The following is a 14,105-nucleotide window of genomic DNA, read 5'->3' as shown; positions in this document are numbered from 1 at the left end:
ACACTCCGACAACCTGTGAATGACCTGCTTCACTACTGGCGAATGAAAACGAAGGATATTTTTCACTGGGCCGCAGAAATCAGCTATTGATAAGAGTTTTCAGAACTTCTTGGAAGAAGTTTATAAATAAAAGTAAAACGCGTTAATGATCTTGCAGAGTTGTGTAAACATCTTGGAAAACTGAAATTTGATAGTTCAAGGATCATGGGAAACTACACATTGGTTCCCGTGAGGGAATCGGTATAATTTGAAGATAAATTATATAAGAAAGAAATAAAAAGTCAAAAGAAAACTATGCCGATAATGTTTTGCATTTTTATTGATTTATTTGAATATCTATTTGTTGTTTTTGTTGTGTTTTGTTTGTTGGCTTTCTGTTCATTCATTCATTCATTTATTTAGTCATTCATCCAGTAATTCATCATTCACTAGAATTTATTGATTTATTCATTCATTCAATTATGTATTTGTTCGTTCAATTATTCGTTCTTTTTATTCATATATGCCTTGCTCAAAATATTAAGAAGTCAGTCAAATTTAGTATTCTATCGATTATCAGAATCAAAATGCCAATGTGCCGACTGGCTTTTTGTGTTGTTATTTTCCATTTCCGCGAACTTAAGTGAATTCACAGTATCAAAATTTGCAAAAGCACAAAGAAGAATTTTAAGCGTAAACCAGCTTGGCGAGTTTTATGATAGGTCTTATAGATTAGTTTAGTTGTATGTTATTTTATATTCTGCACATGATAAATTTACACAATCTAACATCATTATCTTAAGCATCAATACCACGCTCATACAACAAAAGGGTAGGACCAAAAGTTATCCCAACACCCCTGAATAAGTCTAAGGGTAATCCAAGGACAAAACAAAAATATGTGCATTTAATTTAGGGCTATTATTGCATAAAAATACGTCTGATTCGATCATTTCAATTTTCGTTATTTGTTTTTCGTATTAAAGATCCTGTAACGCAATTTTTTCATGTTTTTTTTCTTAAATATGATGCTCAAATTCAGATTTGTCAATGTTGTAAGTTCCAATCAGCATTATTTATAAAGATATAACCCTATTTAACATTTCAAGTAAATAAAGGGAGGTAATTAGAAATCAATTTTCTATAACTTCTAAGCCAAATTTTCCAATAAGAAATGAATGCATGTAATTTATTGATTAAATATAGTTTGCACAAATATTTGCAGTACACATTTTACATATTCTTCGATGTTTGATACATATATTATATTTTGCAAGTGTGGTTTACGCACAGTAACAAAATCAACAACAAAAAAAACATACAGGATCTTTAAGAAATTGATTTTGACATGCTTTGCACGTGCTAGTATGATGTCATTTGTCATTTTTGCTTTGAAATTGAATCTACTGGGGCCGCCATTGCACTGAGCTATTTATATGGCATTCCTAATTACAGGTAAAAGCTGCTAGCCTCTATATGAGACATAATGTCTCAAGGAAATATTGTGCTAAGATCTTATTTTGCTGTAATTATCATTATGTTTTTTTTTACTGCTTGACTGACACAGTTTGGGTTATTTCCTAACCTATTTTTGGTAACTTTGGTAGATTTTAGTTCCATTTGCAATGTGTACAGTGTACATTTCTCTATTTATTTTTTTGATATTTTTAAAAAAGAATCTTCAAAATTAGCATGAATCTGGAGGCATGTTTTTGCTTTAAAAGGTGTAACAACGACGCGAGCGCACGATATTTATCCTTCAATGTAAATTTACTTCTCCTTTAATATTGCACCTGTGTGAGAAGTTTTCGTGCAAGTACAGACATTTATATATTAAATTCAACATATACTTGTGGCGAAGAACATTGTACATATGTTTATGCCGAATTAATATTTAACTGAACTTGAAATTTACCTAAGAAACAATTGATATTCAGTAACAGTGAAAAATATCATGTTTACACATTTGTTATTTGTAGATGTTATACACGCTTCAATTTCTTATTCTCTACGCACTTTCATCTGCTATTTCGTCACTGATGATTTAGAAAATATTATATTCAAGATTTGAAAATAATGTGTAATTAAGCAAACTATTATTTGTAATTACAATCTGTAATTATTATACAATGAAAACACAGACAGACACACAAATACACACGCGCGCGTACGCACGCGCACACACAGACTTGGAATATTTAAGGATATTTTTTATTTTTTATTTGGAATTGTTATTTTCTTTAAAACACGCCCTTCAGAGTAATTTTAGATTTTATAAAAAAGAAAAGCAATCAACAATTTACCGTAGAACCTATTATTGTTATGAATGGCCTAAACAAAACTACGGCGCAAGGTTTCCCAGAAAAGAGTGCACTTGTCCTAAATTTGGCTCAAATCCGGGACGCTGCATACGATAAATGCTGAATATTTTACAAGAGTAATCATTTGTTGCCCAGCAGTGGAGGCGAAATGATGTTGTTTTTATTTCTTTTATTAGGGATTGTTGTTTCGGGGGTGCATAGCAGGTACATTTTTTTTCATTTTCGCATATCAATAACGTCGTTTAAGTGATGTTTTAAGAGATTGACTATAAGTTTGATGTTTGGTACTTGACAAAAATAGCGTGTAATATAATAATTCGTTACAAAAGTAGCAAATGCCTTCCATATAAAATAAACTATATCATTCCTACTGTACTAACTGCCAGAATGTAACAGAAGCAAAAAAAAAGGTTCAGATAAATGACCTATTAATTTATGTTTTGTTTTTTTTTTCTTCAAAGTTTAACAGGAGACTAAAATAAAAGTTTTGCATTAGGAAGGAGGGAGCGAATGGGCCTTTAATATCATTTTTTTATTTAACAAATCAAATAATATTCGGTTATAGAATAGTTTTGTTGTTTTTTGTTGTTTGTTGTTGTTGTTTCTTTTGTTTGTTGTTGTTTTTAATTTTTTTGTTTTCTTTTTTTTTTGTTTGCTGTTGCTTGAAAATATAACCGTTTTAAGAGAGTTATATCAAACAGGTCCTCTTATCTCAGAAAAGTGCGTTTTTCTTTAAAGTAGGTTAACATTTAGTAAATTAGAGAAATTTAATAATGCGAAGGAATTGTTAGAAGTATCAAGTTTCTAACATCTGTTTCAAGATTAGCCAAAAAATTATCCTATCATGTTGTAATAGGCCTTTGAGAACCTAGATAATGGACACAAAAATAAGCAACAACAACAATAATAACATCATCTAATATTTCTTTTTTAAATTAAACTTGATACCCGTACTTTAGTATGTCTGCGTCTATATACCCCTATTTTTGTATTTAAATGTAATAAAATGGAATCTTACAGATATCTTTTATTATTATTATTATCATTATCATTATTATTATTATTATTATTATTATTATTATTATCATTATTATTATTATCATTATTATCATCATCACTATTATATTCATTATTATTATTATTATCATCATCACTATTATATTCATTATTATTATTATTATCATCACAATTATTATCATTGTTATTATTATTATTATTATTATTATTATTATTATTATTATTATTATTAAAATTATTATTATTATTAGTTTGAGTATTATTTTTATTATTACTTTTTATTACTATTTATTTTATTATTTTACCTATTATTATTATTATTATTATTATTATTGTTGTTGTTGTTTGTCCTTGTTGTGTTTTTTCTGTTGTTGTTGTTTTTCCTAAGCATCCGATTTTTTACCGATTAATAATTGGTATACAAGCCATTTTATATGTTTTTCGAAACATTAGAAAGATGGTTATATATTATATACGAGGCAAGCAACCAGTATGCCCCTTGAACCTGCATTATTCCGAACAGTGCATAGCCACAGACGCTTGGGGGTCAGACCCTGCCACCCAACGTGATACGACCTTGTAAACATTCTAAAAAAATATTTCAATATTTATAAAATACTTTATTGAGACTTTGATGGTACATGTATCAGGTATTTTTTTTCCATGTGTGTAAAAATTGTTTGAAAACAAGTTTTATCGTTATAACAGATGTCCCATTTTTGTAAAAATATTAAAATATTTTTGAAAGAGAGTTTACAAGGGCATATCACGTTAGGGGTAGAATCTGACCCCAAGCGTCTGTGATCATGATCTCTGTGTTTATATGACCAGTTTAGTAAGGGTCGAGATGATCGGTTTCTGGACGGTATCCATTTTAAAAGTAAGAATATTTTGGGCTTTCCCAAAAACCGGGGTTACAAAAATATACTTAAACTTTTCAAATAAGGACAACGGGTTAATTAACTTTTCATTAATTGATCAACTAATTAATTAATTCATTCATTCATTTATTCATCCATGCATGCATTCATTCACGGTAAAGGTTTGTTTGTACCGGTTTAAGCTTGGAAAACATTCGGTAGGTTCCATTTTTCAACTTTTCTAATTTTATTTTTTACTTTATTTATTATTGTATCTTTTTCCACTCTATCGCTTTTCAAACGTGATGCTTATAAATAGATCTGTATTTAAAATTTTCGGCCCTTTCCGTCAAACTTCAGATTATTAATACATGTAATAGCCAATTGTTAAATGTCAAAAGAGGCAATTAAACAATTCCCCCCCCCCAATCATTTGACGGATCCTTACCGTTTATTTGAATAATAAAACAGTAAGCCACAAACATTGACATGTGTTTTTTGTTTTTTGTTTTTGTTTTTTTGATAACAAATAAATACTTATCTTAAGCTATGATATATTTTCAGTGGTTACTACTTTGTCACAGCCCCAAACGTGTTAAGATTTGACCAAGATGAGACAGTTGTTGTCAGTGTTTTCGGAGAAAAGAATTCACTTGTAAAGGTAATGTATTTATTTCATGTCTTGTTATTCTATTATGACATCATTATTTATATCACACCTTCTTTCAAATAACTGTACATGTATGATATTTTATTCTTTACATTAATAAGATACATGTATAAGTATTGTACTCCACAATTGTAATGTATAATAACCTTATAAAATCACATACCATGTCTTCTTTCTCCCCTTTTTGCAGGTTTAGTTTAAAGTTTTATAAACATATGTAATTGTGATTGGTATTAAAGGTTTGCATTTTGTTTCGTTTCATTGTTTTTCATTTATCCATAACAGGTTTGGCTAGAGTACGAGGGCAGACAATTTTCGCAGAAAAGCGTCACCGTTAAAGACCAAGGCGAGTAAACTTATCGAAATTTACTTTTGAAATTTATTATTTATTATTATTTTATTATATAAAAACAGTAACTCCTGTAATGGGGAAAAAATTAGCTAGATGATATCCAGTTACATTTGAACCTTCTTTAATTCTGTCCGATAAATATTACATATATTAAAGAGTGGGTACCAGGGTTCATCTTTTTACCCGGAATGACTTAATTAATTACCCGCAAATATGAATGAATAATGGGTATTTAATTTGATAATATGACACAATTGCCGTGAATATATGTTATTTTGTTATTTGAATTTTAGAAACACCAGTTTATACGACTGTTAAAGTCACGGAAAACGATATATTTACCTCTGTGGTTGAGAAAAAGCCGAGGAAAATCAAAATATGTTCGGAATGGAAAGGAACGAAACGATCAAGAGAAATTATTTTGAGCTATCATTCAGGTTACCTGGTCGTACAGACGGACAAACCGATCTATACACCCCTGCAAAAGGGTATATATGTTTAATTTTTTAAAGATTTCCCTTTTAAGTTTTGTTTCCAGCAAGACAAGTGAAAATACGTAAAATGAAACTACGCATTTTGTTCTATTGGTTATTGCTTAATATTTCATTTAAAAGAATATAGTTTATCAACATTTTACCTTGTTTTGTCGCAATTATTCAGTGGAAAGTTTTCAAGGCTGAATTCATTTTGCGCATAACGAATTCAAGTATCACATAGATCTGCATGTTAAAAAATCAAAGTGTTTTCCTATTTCAGTCAAAATAAGAGCTCTAGCACTTGATGAATCATTGAAAGCTGTCAAGGGTTGGCAAGTAGGCATGGATATTATTGTAAGTATAAACATGTGATGACACTTGACTTTATTTAGATGTAGAAATGATTGTGAAAGAAAAAGTCCATGTTTATATAAGTTTAACAAGAAACCGGAATTGACGACATAATTCGGCTTTCGTTATAATGCTTACGTTACGATAGATATTTTATGCGTGTATTTCTGCGTTAGAAGGTCAACTGAGAACATACGACGACGTACTCCTCTGCAAATTGGTTGAATGTTCCACCACCGTTCACTATCTTACAAAGTAATGGTAGTATATGCAATAAGCTGCTAGGGGTCCGTACTCTCAGTGTCATATAACAAGAGATTTTGCATAAAAGGTATTCTGAGTAATGCAACTATCTTGCCCTGATATATTTAAAGTAGTTCACTGTTGGTTGATATCAATAAAAAAATGCATCAATTATAAATCATAGTTCACCGTTAGTTGTGTTGACCTCAATATCAAAATGCATCAATTGTGCAATCATGCTTTACTATTAGTTGTGTTGACCTCAATATCAAAATGCATCAATTGTGCAATCATGCTTCACCATTAGTTTTGTTGACCTCAATATCAAAATGCATCAATTGTGCAATCATGCTTCACCATTAGTTGTGTTGACCTCAATATCAAAATGCATCAATTGTGCAATCATGCTTCATCGTTAGTTTTGTTGACCTCGTTATCAAAATGCCTCAATTATACAATCAACAGAAAATTGTCCTACAATTAATTGACCAAGGATTTGCATTGTTTACGCAATCTACTGGCCATATTGACTGGGTTTAAAGATTGGCGTAATACCTGTATCGTCATAATAACAAAGAGAACATTTTAAAAATATTGAGTATAAATCTCCTTATAATAACTGAATGTTTTATCAAAGCAATCTTATCTGTTAACAGTCATTCAGCAAACCTAAACACAGTAAAATGACATTGTTATATATATGTTTACACATTTCAATTACAAAAACATTTATTTAGTCACATATGTTCAAACCCCGTCGGGGGCAAGTCGTTGTTTCCTTGAGCAAGAAACTTTACACTCATTACTCAGTACTGGTTGATTTTTGGAACGGATTCGAAAGGGTGACCATAAGCTTATAGCTTCCTACACAATCGAACTAAAATATATTCTGTATCAACTAAAAACTTTTATTTAGCTTGAGTGCATATCATTTAAATGTAAAAATCAACCTCTCAATGGTTTTACATTACGGGCTCTAGATAAGAGAGTGACTTCGCATGTTAAGATATTACCCGAAATAAGTCGATATTTACCGGTAATATGCACAGGCGCAATCTGCGAATGACTTTTACAGAGTTAGACCCGCATGTAAATTAAGTGCTGACTGTAATGTCGGGCAGTCAGATCTATTCTTGTAAATAGACAATTGGTAACTGAACAAGTATATAATTATGAGACGAGAGCATGTTCACATACACGTATACAAATACGCGTTCTAAAGTCATATCACGAAGTACCGCTTAAATAATTTTTAAGTAAATAAACTATACAAGAACGTCGACACTGTAACATACAACATTTTTTGTTGTTGACATCGTTTTTTTTTTCAATTGTGAAGATCCCGTGACGGCCTCTTACTTAAAGTATGATAGACTGATATGAAATGAAGATGCAATTTCCGACACTTAAACTGTTTTGTTGTCAGGTACTTTCACATAAATGTTTTGTTCAAGGGTTTTTCAAGTATGAGAGTACTTTCGTCATGAATACTTTTTTATTTTCTCTTCCTTTTTGTTTAAAGCCTATAGAAGGTTATTTGCTGTTTATTTATTATCCTCTTAGGTTATATTTTTTCTTCCTCTTCAGTTAAGGCCAACAAAAAGCCGAGGGTGTTATTTTCGTTCAATATAGTTGCTTACATTCAGTATTAGCCTGCGAGTCAACCAACAACCTTTTTATAATTATACCGAATTAACATTCTAATGTTATGTTTTTCGCTCTCCTTGAGCCATCGGCCAGGGGATAGAACTAGAACATTACCTTTACTTAAATTTATATTGATTACTCGCCCCTTTATACTTTAAACTTATAAACTAACGTAAGTTGATACTGCATTGTCAGCCATTTTGTTTTCGCTAAGTGGTACCAAAGTGAAAGTAGTCCAAAATTCAACGCTCACAATGCAAAATGATAAAAAATTTGCAAATTCACTTCTAGGTCAATGTTTTAAGGGTAATTGTAAACAAAAATAAAAAAGTTAACAATAAGAATATATACCTTGAATGTGCTAATTTTCTGAAAACCAAGTACATTTTTTTACAAAGTTTTATGCACATTTCATGGGTTTAAAGTCTGTTTTAGTGCAGACAAATGCTATTTTTTGCAGCAAATATAATAAACTTGCAAAAACTTAAATTTAAGTTAAGTAGTTTATCTGACCTTGACAAAAACATGGTATGTGTAAAAATAGTACCAGAGATATAAACATCTTTTATCTATTTCTTGTTTAATGAGAGACAGACACACTTTACTATTACACAATAGAAAGATTAATTTTTAAAATTTGAATGCTATTTTCATTTTAATTGTAGTTCATAAGGCTATAAATGGTGATTGCCTTCTTGCACTACTTTTTTACAAACAATAATGGAGGACATGTGCTTTGAAGGACATGAGATACTGCTTTATTTGGAATTGAGTTTTGCAAGTTTTTTGTATTTGTTGCAAAAAAGCATTTGTCTGCACTAAAACAGACTTGAAACTGGATTTTGCCATTCATGAAATGTGCATCAAAAAGATTGTACTTGATCTTCAGAAATTTAGAGCATTCAAGATAAATAATCTTTTTGTGATCATTTATATTTTTGCTTACATTCGTCCTTAAAACATAAACCTGGAAGTGTATTTGCAAATTCTTTATCATTTTACAGTGTGAGCTTTGTTGTTATATGAATTTTGGCCTACAATCACTTTGGACCAATATAGCGAAAACAAAAATGGCTGACAATGCGGAATCCCCTTAATACGCTACACTCTTCATAATAGAGAGATTCATTAAAACCAAATCTGCATTTTCACATATTTCCTATGGTTATTGCTCTCGATTGTTGTTCCAGAACATTTTCCAGAAGAAATCATAGTTCACTGCTGTGCTGTGTCATAACCACGAATGTCAAATACAAAGTACTCTGACTTGCATTTTTGGCACAAGGGTCACGTGTTGTATAATGTGTTCTAAGTGTATTTGAAATTAGATATATTTCATTTATCTTTTGACGGAAATTTTTAATGCAAAATGTACATGTGTTTAACTATTATATTTAATTTGATATTGTATAATATGTTTCTGTTCAAATCCATCTCAATTTTAATGTGACTCTGCATTGTTAGCCATGTTTGTTTTCGTTATGTGGGTTCAAAGTGAAAGTAGGCCAAGAATCATTTAACAACAAAACTCACAATGTAAAATGATGAACAATGTGCAAGTACACTTCCAGGTCTATGTTTTAATGATTATTATAAACAAAAAAAAAACAAAAATAAAAAAGTTAACAATAAGAATATTTACCTTGAATGTGCTAATTTTAATAACTCTTTTTACCGTTTCAGAGTCCTTCAAACTTAACTATGGCAAGAAAGTTGATTAAGGAGAGCGAAACGGGATTCTTTCAAAATGACTTCAACCTTCCGCCTTACCCTGATATGGGAATTTGGACCGCAAGAGCCTTTTATGATGGACAGGTAAACTTTCTTTATGTATATTTATTGCTTCCCAAAAATTAAGAAAACATTTACTCACCAAATGTCGTAACTGTTAAGATTATTTGTGTGACCTGGTTAGATATTAATGATATCTTACAAGTGCAAATATCAAAGTATTCGTACAAGCTAGTCAAATTTTATACAGGTAGAAAGGTTAAATAATATGTATGATAATGATAATAGATATAATGTTTACTTTTTATTGTCATTGCACATCATTATCAAACATATATATACTTGTTAAACTTATTTAGCAAATACTTCAATGTTGACAGTATATTATAAGGGCCTGCTTTGTACACGTGCTAGTGATTGTCATTTGAATCCAGTGATTGTTATTTAAGCCTAGTGATACTCATTTGGGTTCAGTCTTTGTCATATTGACAAAGTGATTGTCGTTGTGGCCTCATGTTTGCCATTCCGGCCTAGTTATTGTCATTTTGGCCCATTGATTTTCATTTTGACCTAGCAATTGTCTTTATGACCTATTAATTGTCATTATGGCCTAGTATACGTTGAAATTCTTATTTTGGTCTAGTGATTGACATTGCGGCCTAATAGTTGGTAGGCTATAGGGTGAAATTTTGGAACGCTGAATGTCATTTCGGCAGAGTGGTTGTTATTGGGTTATTGTATTATATGAATCATTAAATGCATACCATATTTGCGAGATATAGACATCTTGGTTTTGTTTGCTTTTCAGTTCGAGACCGAGTCACACGCCCTCTTTGAAGTTCGGGAATATGGTAAATAATCTGTTTTTATTTAATTTATTTTTCACATTTGTTCTTTTTATTACATCATGCGTATTATCATATGTATTATGAATATATAGAAAAAGCGTTTACTTCCGCTAAGAATTGTGCCCAATATTGTAAAAATGAACTCTCAAATAATGTTACACGATATACCATTAGCTGTTTTGTTCTGTTGTTTCACAGGACCTTTCTTCTTTTTATTCGTTACGTACTTAAATAATTGCATTTTCATTGGCTGCGCAAAAATAACACAGGTTGCCTTTCTTAACATTGGCTTCGTACTAAAATCTGCATTCTTATTGCCTGAAAGATCGGTAACTATTTCTTGCAAACAGATTTGTATTGATTTCAGTTCTTCCAACGTTCGGAGTGACCGTTGACGTTGACGTTGAGTTCCTCCTTCCAACAACAAAGTCGATAACTGTCATTGTTAAAGCCAAGTAAGAATACAATATACTCTTTCATTTTTGTAAATATAAAATTTGTCATTGGTGCGTTCGTTGAGTTTGTTGAAATAGTTTACGTTATTTTTTTCCGAATAAGAACGAAGCTTAAAGTTCATGAATATGATGTATTAGTACAAAACAACAGGAACTTGCCATAGAGACATCAAACTTTGCGTTTACAAGAAAAGTAGGCACTTTAGAGAACATTCCTGAAAAATCTCGAGAAGGACTTTGTCTTACTTTTTCAAAAATGGTTTATTTATTATTAACCTAGTTTTGTTAATTCATAACAGGCAAAAGTTCATGGACAGACAATAGTACCAAACCATTACATATATACAATATAAGATTATTTACATTATCATCACAATCATGTGAGCTGTAGATTATATGAGGAAGGTACCCAGTTTGCTTACAGGCCGATTGTTCTTCCGTCAGAAATGCTCGAAATTCGCTGATAGCGGTATTTGTAACAACTTCCCCCAAAAAAAGATATGTCATTTAAAAAAGCAATTGTTTTTCTTTAAAGATATGTTTACGGCAAGGCTGTCCAGGGAAATGCAAGACTTATGCTGAAATTGAAAGGGGAGAATAAAGAAAGTGACTTTATTCTAAATGTCGACAGAAAAACGGTATGTTGATTCGTTCTCGTTATTCATTTTATACATTTTATTACACAGGCATATCATACCGATCCATTTACAAGACCCCCTGATAAAAGTTGCCCTGAATGTGCAATAGTGTGTCGTAAAGATAGCAGTATATAAACAAAGTACAATGTAATATTTTGACCTCGATACAAAATAATTCCAATTGCTAACGGAGCAAAAAAAAGAAGATTGATCATCTTTGTGACAAATGAGTATTTTTGTGCCTGTAACAAGAAGAAAAGAAAGTGTTGAGAATTAAAAATAATAGCATATCTGAGGCAAAGGAGGGGAAGACTTTAAAGTTGCATGCCTCCAGATGAACCAAAATATTTTAAGAAAATCAAACCTGTGAAAAAAATAATATAATTTTAAGAAAAGTGAAAAATTCAAGATTTAATAAAAACTTACATGCTCTGTACAATTTATTACTGATTTTGTAGAATTTATCACCATATTACTACTACGTTACTTACGCAGTAAGGGCTATTTTTGCACATTTTTACTTATTTTTGGTAATTTGCATAGGTTATAAGTTCTCGGTCTTATTTTGCAGTACAAATTATCACAAGTTTTCCAATTGATGGAAAACACATGACTTCTCTTATTAAGTGTTGAATTAATTCGCTTTCTATTTTTTATAGCTTGAAATCAGTCAGTTTGATGGAAGTGTGACAGAGTTCAATATCGAAGTTGATAACATACTGAACTCCCCGTTGCTAATAGGCAAACCTTTTCCCTCCAACAAACGCCTAGAAGTGATTGCAATGGTTTATGAAAGTGCTACGGGAAAGGAGGAATCGCGAAGTCACGACGGAACCATCTTCACAATGAATCCATACGTGTTCAAGTTCACGAAATCAAAACTGAACTTCCGTCCAGATTACGAATATTATTTGAAGGTAAATGTACTAGTTAATGTTACAAGATATAAATATTGTAAATGTGTCTTCAACTTTTTTCTGAAGACGTAGGTTTTTCAGCAGAAATTTAAATGATGGACTCGCCGACCGCCCTGGCAGCAGCAGTGGAAAGGGAGCTGCGACCAAGACAACTGCGGCGGATCTTATCAGCCAATCATAACCAAGAGCGTGTTCTCTACACTTTTGGTATATATTCTATTTCAAAATTTGAAAACCTTAACTTTAACCTGATGTAATCGAGAATTATAATAAGCCTGTGTCACCAGACTAGACCCAATCCAGTCAGCACTTCCGTGTAGTCTGACCAGGCTCTTTATTGTGGATAGCTTCTTTATATTTTTTATTTGAATACCTTTAAACTTCAAAAAACTGTCCCAACTACACAGCATTAAAGATATTAAGCTAAGGATTAGATTAGATTACATTGTATGGCTGTTCTGTAAACAATTCTATTTTTTTCTTTTGATGCAAAAGATATTATTTTATTAATTTTGTAATTGATTTTTTTTAGGTTGAACTGCAGTATGTTAACGGAAAACCTACTTCTGACAAAGACATTTTAGTTAGAATGAGCGAAAATGGGCAATTCAAAAAAGAGCAGAAAGTGACAACAAACGACAACGGCCGGGCAACGAGTATCTTTCAAACGGCACAGGGCAAAAATACAATCTCTTTTACTGTAAGTTTCGGGAGGATTGTAAAATTTCATTTTTCTTTAAGTCAAGCAAATGAAACAGAGATCACGATTTTTCAAGCAGTGAAAGGTAATTTAGATTGAAGGAGTACGCCCAATACTTTGCTAGATTTTACCCGCTATTTAAAGTTCACTAAACAGTGTTATGATTTTGCGCGTTTGTTAAGCAAGTGCTGTCTGAAAGCTGCAAATTTCACATATTTTCGCGACTTAATTGAAGAAGGGCATGGATAATGTAAGAAAACTTATGTATATATTCATCTGCCGTTAACTGTTGTGCTATATTTCTAAACATACAGGTATCTACTGCTGACAATCAATACGAAAGTGACGTGTTTGAGGTGACTGCATATGCTGGAAAAAATCAAATCCAAGTTGAGCGTGTGAAGACAGTGAGTATTCTTAAATGTTTAATTATAGCTTAGGGCGTCCATGTCCAAGGGTTTAAAGTCTTTGTACCACTTGCCTCTCACCGCTCCAGCGCTCACCGCTGTGAATTTCCGTCAGAGATTTTGAATCTTCTTTCAGATGTGGAACTTACCAGGTAGCCTACCGATCATCGTCGGTTCTGATCAGGTACCAGCTTTTGCCTGACAAAAAATGAAAAAAAAAATGTACGAATTGGCGCCTTGGGGTCTTCCTTTACCAGTAAAACTGACAATTTTTACAATATGACCTGTGAAAGTGTTAATATGACTCATCCAAACTAATTTAGACATGAAGTTACCACTTGTGTTATCTACAATAAAAAGGACACCAGCGACGTTTACTTTGCCTCAACTTGAAATTTCCTTCATGTTTATTTGATATAAGAAGTTAAAATATAAGTGACTTATCACGATAAAACAATAGATAAATGGGCTGTAATAATTGTTCGATACTTTC

General features: G+C 31.5%; 1 protein-coding gene across 1 annotated transcript in view; it reads left to right on the top strand.

The window, feature by feature from the left end:
- Window positions 1–2,345: 2,345 nt before the first annotated feature.
- Window positions 2,346–14,105, top strand: part of LOC132734210 (complement C5-like) — a gene marked incomplete at its 3' end in the record, with an annotated part of 43,761 nt that continues 32,001 nt past the window's right edge. The window contains 12 exon segments of the mRNA XM_060720906.1: window positions 2,346–2,504; window positions 4,742–4,838; window positions 5,133–5,193; window positions 5,493–5,687; window positions 5,956–6,029; window positions 9,600–9,731; window positions 10,456–10,498; window positions 10,863–10,950; window positions 11,486–11,588; window positions 12,248–12,505; window positions 13,038–13,205; window positions 13,520–13,612. Coding sequence (XP_060576889.1) covers window positions 2,449–2,504; window positions 4,742–4,838; window positions 5,133–5,193; window positions 5,493–5,687; window positions 5,956–6,029; window positions 9,600–9,731; window positions 10,456–10,498; window positions 10,863–10,950; window positions 11,486–11,588; window positions 12,248–12,505; window positions 13,038–13,205; window positions 13,520–13,612 — 1,368 coding nt within the window.

The sequence above is a fragment of the Ruditapes philippinarum genome, unplaced genomic scaffold, assembly GCF_026571515.1.
Source record: "Ruditapes philippinarum isolate M1 unplaced genomic scaffold, ASM2657151v2 ctg2565_1_1_1_1, whole genome shotgun sequence".
Taxonomy (NCBI): domain Eukaryota; kingdom Metazoa; phylum Mollusca; class Bivalvia; order Venerida; family Veneridae; genus Ruditapes; species Ruditapes philippinarum.
This window is presented reverse-complemented; position numbering and strand designations above follow the sequence as displayed.